This window comes from Perissodus microlepis, chromosome 4 (genome assembly GCF_051167445.1).
Source record: "Perissodus microlepis isolate ML-2025 ecotype Zambia chromosome 4, ASM5116744v1, whole genome shotgun sequence".
Classification (NCBI taxonomy): domain Eukaryota; kingdom Metazoa; phylum Chordata; class Actinopteri; order Cichliformes; family Cichlidae; genus Perissodus; species Perissodus microlepis.
Genome location: NC_140464.1, coordinates 6,888,053 through 6,900,186, shown reverse-complemented (window position 1 = coordinate 6,900,186; position 12,134 = coordinate 6,888,053). Strand labels below are relative to the sequence as shown.

General features: G+C 42.1%; 1 protein-coding gene across 2 annotated transcripts in view; it reads right to left on the bottom strand.

Annotated features, from left to right (window-relative positions):
• asic2 (acid-sensing (proton-gated) ion channel 2) overlaps positions 1-12,134 on the bottom strand; it is a 402,072-nt gene that overhangs the window by 18,909 nt on the left and 371,029 nt on the right. For both annotated transcript variants that reach the window (XM_084925296.1, XM_084925295.1), the window contains one exon: positions 774-901. In XM_084925296.1, coding sequence (XP_084781422.1) covers positions 774-901 — 128 coding nt within the window. The remainder of the gene's footprint in view (positions 1-773; positions 902-12,134) is intronic.

Sequence of the window (12,134 nt, the reverse complement as noted above, 5' to 3'; positions counted from 1 at the left end):
ATCCTAGATCCTTGACAGAAATCTGCCTGCTCAAAAAAGGGCAATCTAGTCAACTCCTGCTATTGAGCCAGACAATAGATTTCTAAAAGCCTCACTGTGAGAGAGGAAAGGAGAAGGAGGTAGGCAGAAAGAAAAAGAAATAAGACATAGAGCCACAAAAGGTAAATGTGAAAGACAGAACTAATAATCTCAGTAAACTGACAAGGCTCACGGGAGCTAAAATAGAAATATATTCACTCTGGCAGTGCAGAAACACCTTTTGTGGAGTTTTATCAACTCAGGCCTCAAGAAAACGGAAAAAAAACCAACTGTATGAAGAAGAGAATGGTGACACTGAAAATACTATTTACATCATATACAACTGCTGTATGCCTGTGAGTCTTGCAGCCTTTAAAACTGGCCATGTGTGATGTGAGAAAGCTTCAGTGTGATTGAATAAGGCTGAGACTGAGTGAAGATCCTCTCTTCCAGAAAGGTCAAAGCCAGTAAATGGAGGGAAGTTCATCATTTGTCTGGCAACAATCATCAAGAGACCACAGAGGCCAATTGAAAGTTCAGACTACGGGGACCCACATGGGCTTCCACACAAATCCACTCACACACCTGCAGAAAATCTCACGGTCCTGTTATGGCAGGTTATTTATCACATACTTTTTTGTCCCATTTATCACAATGAGATATGCTTTATATGTGAAAAAGGAGTGGAAAAACTGCACAAAGAAGAGAGAAGATTTTAACTAACCATTAACTGTATATGAGTGAGAGACACCTACCCTCTGCTCCTGTGTTGCTACAAACGTCTGGAAGCCAGGCGCCACACCAAAGCCCAGTTCGTGAATGAATGGAGGCTCTGCCTGGCTGTGGATTTGTACCCGCACACCTGCCTCAAAGGCTGTATCTTCTGGAAGAAAAGAAACGGCGAAATCTGTTAGTTAATGTAATCTCGTAATAAACAGAAATTTGCTCTGAATGTCGCTGGCTTTCTGAGTGGTTCAGGTAAGTTGTTTGAAAGCTGTTTGAACTCAAAAGCAAAATTAATGTTGGAAACAATCGTTCAGCGACGCATTTCAGGGATTTTGAGTCAAAGCCATAGACGTAGGATTACCTTTATTATAATAAACACGCTCGAGAGGTGCTATGTGATTTGTTGTGACATCATAGAGACAGTAAAAAAGGTTCAGTGCTGACTCCGTAGTTGAAAGGACTATTATCCTTTTATTCAGAGCACTTGTATGCACACACACACACACTCACAGAAGCAAGCACCAAAAGAGCCATAATATTTATGGTCAAAGAGAGAGCGATTTTTGCAGAAATCGATAATGTTCTCTCTCCGTGTCCTCACATTCAGCCGCGTGCTCCTGGACATTCAATCACGGCATTCCCCTGCCAGCTGATCAGCCTGACACCTCTGGGTGCTCGGCAGCCAAGATACTGGAGTCGTTCGCAAATCGACATACTGCTCACACAGATGCACAACGGCATCAGCCCGCACTGATCCACTCATCAATCAAACATCTGCAGTGACTGATATGACGACGGCGTGGATGCAGTCACGTTTAGCAACAGATGAAGGGCTCAAACGTGCTTTTTTCCTGCTGTGTTTGAGAGCATCAGTTGTGTGTAAAAGGGTATGAAAGAAACATTGGCTGTATGAGAGAGATAATCAGTCCACGTTTCTGAGAGAGTAAGTATAGGGAGGTGTGCATGTAAAACAAGATGAGAGATGCTGACTCTGTATTCATGTGTGGGGGAGGAATTGTTTTTGTTCTTCATCCTGTGCACTGTTGAATCTTTCACGTCTTTTGAATAGATCATCTCTTTTGTGATGACAGCCTTATCTGTAGCTAACAAATTTAATGTCTCATCAAAATTTCCACTGGACTAGGGTGATTTACATGCAACTGCAGCACAACATCTGTGCATGTTGTAAATACCATATGGCCAAAAGTATGTGGGGACATGAGCACAGAGCACGCTGCTGAGATTTGCTTGCATTAGAATACAAAAACATTGACATGGTTTGCAGCTGGTCTCGCTTGCAGTTGCTGTTTCAAGGGTTCTGACCTGAACGATTAAAAGTATAGCGTCAATCAAAAAGTGTATATGGAGTTTTGGGGATTTCCCCCTCCCCCTCTGATGCTTGATCCAAATTTGGCATATCATTGAACACGAATTCAGTTTGACGATGGTTTCATCTGCTCAAGGAGGGAAACTGCAGGGCTTAATTTTAATCTTCGGTTTGGCATGTTGACAACTTGACAGCCTAGTGTGATCTAATAGGAAACACAAACATGTGTAATGTGAAAACTCGAAGCCTCCCCTGCACATACACTGAGATTGGACTATTCAGTGATGCGAGAAATGTCGTCTGTCTAGTTACATTTTTTTTTAATGAGCATCTCTATCATATATTCACCATTTTTCAGCTAGTTGATATTACTTTACATAATTGTAACTATTTTTTCACCCCACTGCTTAAGAACATGTCACAGAACAATAATTATTCAGTGTAGCATATTTGTCTTTATATGGTTATTTATAGTGGGACTTGTTAAAAGAGAAACACAATACCCAACTATGTCTTTTTTATACTATTACTGTTATAATGCTGTAACAAATGCCCCATTAGCACTGTAAGATTGCACATAATTAGCCACTGTTGTCCAAAGACGATTAAAAACCATTAAAGAGCCCTTCTGTTGTACTGGATGACATAATCCTTCATTAAAATGAGCACTTAACAGTGTAAACAAAGAATTTCATCCCTGAGCTACTGACGCTAACTATGCTGGCTGTTTATTTTAATAAAGGAGTATATCACCCTGCGAGACTGTGTGCTGTCTAATGTCTTTTAATCGTATATATATGACAAAACTGTATTTATATGAGCAGCAAATAAACAAAGGCTGTCAAAAAAAGGGTAAACTTTTATATTCATGAAATATTTCAAAATTAAATATTTCAAAATATTTCAATTGTTTGTTTTACTTCATTTTTCTTTTTGTGGGCTACAGTCATAAGGAAAATAAAGTTTCCATAGGGTTCTATACAGTGCCGTGAAAAACTAAATATAATGTTACTCCTCCCACAGCAATTAAGGGGATAAGTGACAGTCAGGTGCTGCTAATGAAATGTACTTGATTAACTGATCAACAGCAAGTGTGAGCACCTCTACAAAAAGTGATCAACTCAGTGTTTTTTCTTTTGTGCCTGGAAAGACAAAATTGGCCAGCAGGCTTGGTTGCCCACGAAGCCAATACGTCGCTGTGGGTGCCGTAGGGTTTCCATCTTGTTCAACGATGGACTCGCGCGTTAGACACCGTTGTTTAAGATCATTCAATTTGCTTGATCCGAGTCTTCTTGGGCATGTCATGCTTGATTCCCCAGTGGGCAGGCCGCTGCTGCAGCAGAAGGTGATATGGCAGGCGATAGTTGCTTGCATGCGGCAGACGTGGCCAAACCATTGTAGTCGTCGCTTCTGGACCAGCTCTTCCATCGAGGGCTTCTGGTGACATTGACTACATATTGCGCTGTTGCTGAGACGGTCATTAAGGGACACTTGGAGAATCTGACACCAACAGCGTGTTTGGAAGACCTCGAGCTTGTTGAGGTCATGCTTGAGGATGACCCAGGTCTTGGATCTATGGAGAAGAATGAGCAATACCAGTGTGCGGGACAGGCGGATTTTGGTGATGAGGCCTCCTCTTCCAGAGGCACCATCAGAGGGAGGCGAATGCTACTGCTGCTTGACCAATTCTTGAGGGTAACTCAGTGTTATCTCAATGCAACACACAGCTGAATGTATCTCAAAGAACTTAGGCGACATTGTAAATAAGGTTGGGCCAAAATTCCTACAAAATAATGTGAGACACATAAAGTCATAGTGAAAGTCATTATTTCAGTCCTCTTTACAGGACTGCATAGCTCACATCATGTTTCCTAAGATTAATTAAAAAGTTTTTATTTTCGTCCAGTGTTTGGAAATATGTTCATTTATACGTTCGAAGACTGAGTAGGGCTCCTTTGTCAAAAATCATTCCATGCAGTGGAATGGAGGAGATCAGCTTACTGAATCTTTTCACTCATCTGTTTTCATCTCCCTCTTAACAATAGTTCAGGTCAGGTGAGTCGACTGGCCAAGAAAGCACAGTTATAATGTGGTCAGTATAGTAGTGGTAGTTTTGGCACTTGGGGCAGGGGATAAGTCTTGCTGGAAAATCTGCACCTCTCAAAAGCTTGTCAGCAGATGGAAGCATGAAGAGCCACAGTTAGAGGGCCAAGTTGATTTTGGACTGGATAAAATCCAGTGGACCAACCACTACCAACATCAGGAAATGGCATGGCACCGAAAATCATCACAAACTGTGGAAACTTCACACTGGACTTCAATTACCCTTGATTCGGGGCCTCTCCAGTCTTCCTCCAGACTCTAGGATATTGATTGCTAAATGAAATGCTAAGTTTACTTTCATCTGAAAAGAGGACAGTGGACCACTGAGCAACAGTCCGGCTCTTTTTCCCCTTAGTTCAAGTAAGACACTTTTGATGTCATCTCTGGTTCAGGAGTCCCTTGATATTAAGAATGCGACAGATGTAGCCCCTTTCCTGAAGACGCTGGTATGTGATGGCTCTTGATTCACTGACACCAGCTGCAGTCCACAGCATGTTAAGCTCTCCCAAGTTCTTGAACTGACTTTTAAATATTTTCATTTTTCTCTTCCAGTCAAGTTTTCATTCTCTGTGAACAGCCACCCTTTTCAGCAATGACCTTCTGTGGCTCATCCTCTTGATGGAGGGTGTTGTCCTCTCGAAAACTGTCAAGTCATATCAGAGTTATAAAACAGTCTACTTGATGATGATTTTTCTGCTTTTCTGAAGAGCAGAAACTGCAGCATGTCACCCTATTTTACCGAAATCTGCAAATTTCCAGACAGACAAGACCCGATCATTCACTGAGATCAGTAGCAGACTTTCGCATTTGACAGCTAATAAATATGAGAAAACGACCTGGCTCTGTGAATGATGGTCATGTTCGGGTTGATCTTTTTACACAGGAGTGTGTCTGCTCCTCTCTTAGTAGCCCATCGCAGCAGCTGCACCATCAGGCGAAGCTAACAAACTGTGTGCATAATTTCTTCCGAGCTTCCCTTCAAATCAAAAGTCTCTACAGGATGTCACAGACAGCAGTTCTAGTACTCACCAGGTAGCTCACCTTTCCAGAGTATTCACATATCAACTATCAATTTTATTTTATTCCAACAGGGGATTAAAATGTTATTTTAGCAGAAGCAGACACATATATAGCTCAGAATCAATCCATGGCAGTATTTTTATTAGCAATTAACCACGATTTTTCAGTTAACGTGTTGGTCTATAAAATGTGGAAAGAGCTAATCATCATACTTGTTCTGATCTGTGTTTTCATGACAAAAAAAAGACATTAACTTCCCACATAGCCTACAAAAAGCAGCATATTCACGCAAATGACAAGCTGGAAAAAGCTTGACTTTACATTAGCTTTTATTCACACCCAGTTGTCTTGCATTACATAGCTAATAGAAACAAATCCAGCAGTGAAGAGCAACTGCATAAAGGTAATAAAAGATGATAAAGAACACCAAATAAGCTAACCATCCTGCAAATGAATGTTGCTTAGTTGTAAGACACTAGAATCAGACGGTTCGAGACCTTTATCTCTCATAACAAGACATCAATTTACACAGAACAAGATGCAGCACATGAAACAATGATCTCTTGCTGTGATTGAAAATGTGTTATTAGTAGTACATATGTGCGCGCATGTGTGAGCATAAGAGATCAGAGCAAATGGGAATGGCTGTGCTTGTTTGTGGTCCCATCAGTTCATCTTCCCTTATCAAAAGATGATCAAGGGGATCATGAATAATGACGTTTGCTACATATGACCATAGCTTTAGCAGAATCACAGATCTGCAGTTACCATCTATTTCATCACTGCAGTCACACTCATTTGACTTATATTGCCCTCTGTGCAGTCAGAGGGCTGGACTAACTTAGGATGCTATCAACAGCTACAGTCATAACCTGAATCCTGCTTGCTTTGTTTGACTGTTTGAATGCAGGTGGTGTTCTGATTTCACCTCCATTCCCCTTCAGGTTTCAGCTCACTATGGGCAAACAGAGAAGTAAGCAAAAGAAGACGATCGACTGATCTGCGCATGCAAGACTGTGGGTGCATGAATAGTGTGTAAAAGATGTGATGAAAAAGTCCTACCACAGCCTATCACCTTCCTCTCTCTATTTCACCTTTCTACAGGATTTGTCACATTGAGGACTGGGCATGTCAGGCTTTATAAAAGGTCTGTATTATGGGTGTAATGTAGGAGAGCAAAAATGACTTGGCAGCTGGCAAGCTGAAGAAAAATTTCAAAAGAAAGTGAATATAAGAAGCCTTCACTCATAAACTCTGTATAATCATGTGAATGTCTTGGGGCGACCGTGGCTCAGGGGACTGGGAAGCTCATCTGTAACCAGAAGGTTGCCGGTTCGATCCCCCTGCTCTCTCTGTCCTGGTCGTTGTGTCCTTGGGCAAGACACTTTACCCCACTGCCTACTGGTGATGGCCAGAGGGGCCGATGCCACGATATGGCAGCCTCGCTTCTGTCAGTCTGCCCCAGGGCAGCTGTGGCTACAACTGTAGCTGCCTCCACCAGTGTGTGAATGTGAGAGTGAATGAATAGTGGAATTGTACAGCGCTTTGGGTGCCTAGAAAAGCGCTATATAAATGCAATCCATTATTATTAATGCTCACTAATGTATTACACTTAGCGACTGACTACAGTTTATATTTGATTTTTATTATTATCTTGACTTTTTGCATTCCTCTTGGTCCAATAAAAAAATGTATGATCGTCAGATGAAAACAAATAAGCTCTATTTCTTACTCTCTTTCCTTCTAATCAAGCATCAGTTCAACATTTAAATGTGTCCTTTTATTTCAGTAAATACATACTTACTGAAACAGATGGTAATCCAAACATGATAGAGTAGTGTGCAAACAGTGCGGATGTTAACCTAGTCGTACACATGCTTGTGTTGGGGCTCATTTACTCATTACTATATTGAGCTGTTTCTAGAATTACAATCAGATTCGTACAATGTGTGAACCTGACAGTTTTATCTTTACCAAAGTGCATAATTTAGCAATTTAGAATCATTCTGAATTGCTGATAGGCCTGCTTGCAATCAGAAATACTGCCAAGACCCCATTTCACTTTATAGGGAAACAAAATTACCTCAAGGTGCAACATGGAGAAAGCCACCAGAGACTATGGCTCAGTGGAAAAAGAAGGAAAAAAATCACCTTAAAGCTGACCAGTATAAAAATAAATTTAAAAAAAGAAGCTACTTTCGGTTACTCTCTTGTCACAAGGGGTGGTCACAGTGGGTAGCTCCGCATGTTTGATTTGCCTTTCCTGACACAACCCAGAAGAGAATTTGTATCTCTAAATGGAAATGAACCAGCAACCTTTTGCTTGCCAAACAAATGTGTAAACCACTACAATAAGGTTTTATCTTTAAAATAAATAAATAAGGAAGCTAGTGGAGCACAAATGTCGGATGGACATTGAGGGCTATCATGAGGGGCTATGCGCTGCTGCTCTCTGGCAGGTAGCTCCATGCCCTCCTGGGTTTTAAATGCACCTTAAAACACACATACATCAACACTACATATGAGCGGGCGGAGGGATGTTTGGAGTCTTCACACCCCCCCCCTGTTCTCTGTTGCCTGTTGGGGTGTGTGTGCGCGTGGGGAGGGTTCTGGGAGGAGGAGTTGGCCGTCCGATTGGGGTCTGGAATGTGGAGCCTCCCTGCTGCTGCGGAGTCGGGGCGGTCTGCTTCTCTCCACCCCAGGGAAAAGGGCAACACTACCTGGGTCTGGGTGCAGTTTCCCCCTCCAGGGGCAAGGGTACCTAGACCTGGGGTATAGAGTACGCTTGGGGGGTCCGATTGTGTGTACAGTGTCTATTTATGTCTGTCTCCACGTTGGGTGAGTGCTGAGTAATTGCATATGAGAGCATGAGGGTGGGAATGGATGTTCTGTGTCTATATGTCAGGTCGGGAATCAGACGCCACCTCTCTAGGGACATCTCAGGCCCTCCAAGGAATGGAGGCCTATCTCCCCCCCGCCCCCCCGCCCATCACCACCACCACTCCCCCTGCCGGTGGCAGACGCCCTCAGACCTCGGTGCATTGGTGGTTCTTTGTGTCCGGGGATGGGCGTCCAGGTACACACCGGCTCACTCCTTGGTGGCTGCTTGTCGGGGCCTGGAGCCTGGGGCTCGCTCGGGCCACTTCGGGGGTGGGGTGCCCTCGGCCTGAGGCTCGGTCACTCTGGCACAGCTGGCTGCCGGCGGAGCTCACGGGCATGTCACTGCAACCCCCCCTGGCTTCTGCTCCGCGGCTGCTGAGTGACCCCTCATCTGGGGCTCTCCTCAGTTCTTTCTGGGATAGTGGCGCGGCTGCCCCTCTGTTGGTCTTCCTTGGTCTCTTGAGTTCTGAGGGCCTCTGGATGTCTGGAGTCTTGATCTCCTCCATACCTGCTTCATGCCCTAGAGGACGGGGACTATGGCTTTTTTTTTTGCTTGTTTTCTCTTTTTTCTTTCTCAACAGGTGATCGATGTGATTGATATATGTATTTTTTTTGTCTGTTTGTTTTTGTTTTGTTGGTTTTTTTGTTGGTTGGTTTTTTCTTTTGCCCTTTATTACCGTTCCTCTTCCCTGCTGTTTTTCTTTCCCTCTTTCTTTCTCCCCTTTCTTTTCCCCAGTTGAGCTGCAGCTCACAGCACGAAAAATGCCTTGTTGACCTCTGGAATCAAGAGGACTTAAAGCACAGACTTGTGAGCACATGTCCACAAGTCTGTGCTTGTGGACATGTCAGGAATCACTGTGACTAACCACAGCCCCAGAAAGATGATGCTGACTTCTATAGCATATATTCATGCGCTGTGCAGTTTCATATATAAAAATTCAACTTGTGTTGAACTAAAATCAATTTCTTAAATGCACTCACATTTTTCACCTTCCAAAATCTCACCATGAGGTCCATTTAGCAACTTTTCTGGACTGTTTGATCATACCATATGATCTTTAACAGCTCACAAGTTTTCCAGTCTTAATGGAAAAGTTCACATCTCTACATTTTTTGAATACTCAATCTATGTTTATGTTCCTTTGTTTAATCATTCATTCAGTACTCTGCTTCTCTGTTCAACATAAATGAATTCAACCGGATTCTGCATTCAGTCTTATGTCTGGCATTTTTTTGCAAAAAGCTACAGCAACATCAATTCAATTCATATTCAGATAGAAACATTGTAGATAAATCTGAGCAACAGACAAATCATACAGAGCTAAAATGCTGTCTTTGCAAAATCTTGACATGAAGAGTAATAATAGTTTCCAAGCAGACTGAATGAAACTGCAAAAAGCAGCAAATGAGCAAAGCATTCAGATGTGCCACCTATGCTACTGTAGCTAAGATGTAAAGAAAGAAATTTTTGACCCACAATCCTGTAAAAATACCCAACTAAACATAATATTTGGATGGCAGATTGATTAAGAATTAAACTGATCCCTTGTGTTTTTCCCTCATCAATTTAAGAAACAATACGGTTCAATCAAAGATGCACTCTAAATATCCAAGAAGAAAAACCCCACACACAAAAGATTGCACTTGAGAACATCACACTGACATCACAAAAGGAAAAGATACAAAAAGTAAAGATAAAAGGATCAAGGACTTTCCAATTCCACTTGCACTTGACTTAACCTGCTGCTGAAAAAAAAACCCTGCTCCCTTTCTCAGTGTTTTCACCATCGCTTTCATTTCCTAACAGCAGACAGAAAATGTATAGACAAGGCACGATTTTAACGGCGGACTCCGAGGCTTGTTTGGGTTGCACTTTCCTGTTTGTCACATAAGATGGAAGCTAAAATCTGATAAGATGAATGGCAAACAGATGGAAAATAGACAACAGAAGAAGACAGAAACCCCTGACTCTGTGATTCTTTGCATATCTCTTACAATCTGCATCCCTTCAACCAGGGCACAATACAACTGGCTGTTTAGAACAGCCTATTTTTTTTTAAACAAGGGCTGACTTTACCTTTAAAGAAATCCTCTGTGATGATGATGAAAACACAAATATATCTGATATAAGAAAGGACTGGACTTCAGTGTCATCACAGTTTGCGGCTTTGCCTGTAATGTGTCTGAGGGGCTTTTCATTGTTCTACAAACACTGTTGTGCTATTGAATGGACAGGGTGCTGAGTGCATAAAGACTGCTTGCTGACTTTAAATGGAAAAACGGATGAACTCTAGGTATTATGAAATTTTCAGAGGTTTAATGTAATACCAGAGCGCTCATAAAACAGCCAAAGCAAAATATTTACTTAATGATCCAGTTCCTTCCCTCCTTACATTTAATATGGCACCCCCTCAAGGATTTAGATCCTCTTGCTTTTCCACTCTACCACATGCAATAACTCTCTACAGTACAGCCTGTCTGTCTGGCAGAAAGACAGCTGCCACATTATAATAACAATATGCAAGATAAAACATTATATAGTATGATTACATATAGAGATGGACCGATCCGATATTACATATGGGTATCGGTCTGATACTGACCTAAATTACTGGATCGGATATCGGAGAGAAATAAAAAATGTAATCCGATCCATTAAATATCAAAAAAGTACGGAGCCCCGCAGGGGACATGGGAGAAAAAAAATTAAGACGGACTTTTGTGAGATCTCGCAAAACAAACTCGGGATCTCACAAAACTTTTGCGAGCTCTCGCAAAACAAACTCGGGATCTCGCAAAACTTTAGCGAGATCTCGCAAAACAAACTCGGGATCTCGCAAAAGTTTTAGCCGCATTCTTCCCGTTAGCTTCGAGCTAACGGGAGGTCGAGACCTACTACAGCCGGGAGGAACACCGCTTTCCCGGCACATCGTGCCTCGACCTCCCGGTCGGCTTCGAGCTGGCGTCCAAAGAATGCGGCTAAAACTTTTGCGAGAGCTTGCAAAAGTTTTGCGAGATCCCGAGTTTGTTTTGCGAGATTTCGCAAAACTTTTGCGAGATCTCGCAAAAGTCCGTCTTAATTTTTTTTTTCTTCCATGTCCCCTGCGGGGCTCCGTAAAAAAGCACCTCACAAAACTTGCGACATGGCGTAACTCGGCTCATAACCGTAGCACGTCGGAGCAGTATGCATCACGTGATAGAGCGGCTGTGTGTATTTGTAGCCTCGCTACCAAACCGGCATTTCATCTCCGAGGAAGTTATCCCAGAGAGAAGTAAAGCAAGTGTGTAAGTTCATCTCTGAATGTTTGTAAAGCATTCCAGCGTTAAGCTTAACAACCGATATATGGAGCGACTGTCTCTTATCTCCCTCTCCTGCTGCTACTTCAATCGTGAAACTGATTAATGATCAGCTGATCTGCTTTTCTGTCGCGACTCCGTCTCTCTTGTTTGTTTTTGGCCCACTTCGCACCAGAAAGAGGAAACCAGCTGCTGAACAACAGCAGCACGTTTAAGCTTGATAATCTGTTGTTAGAATTTATTTAATATTACTTTCTACACCAGGATCCTTTTCTATGCAGCTGACGGCTGGTAACTGTGCAGGGGCGGATCTAGCAAAGTTTAGCCAGGGGGGCCGATAGGGCATTAACAGGGAAAAGGGGGACACAAAGAAATACTTTTCTTTCTTATTCTCATTTAAAATGTCTAGCTTTTAATAAATAATTATCTGAATCTTACACCCAAAGTTTTAATCTGATGTAAAATGTATAGAAGTCCATTACTGTATATAGTAACTTTTAAGTCTAATATACCCTAATAAGCTAGTACTTTGGGAAGGTACCATCTGTGCAGTCTACAATTCTGTTGAAGAAAGATGTTGAATCTATTTAATTATTCTTGAAAAATAATTTCTGTGAATTTTTTTCCACACTGCATCAAATTAAAGTTAATTACGTCGATTAAGCATCATGAGGTGGAGGGTGGGTGGTTCCCTATTTTTTATTTTTTTTTGCTGGGAGTTTGCAACCCTATTAGTTAGGTTGCTTAATATTTCTGCTAAGTA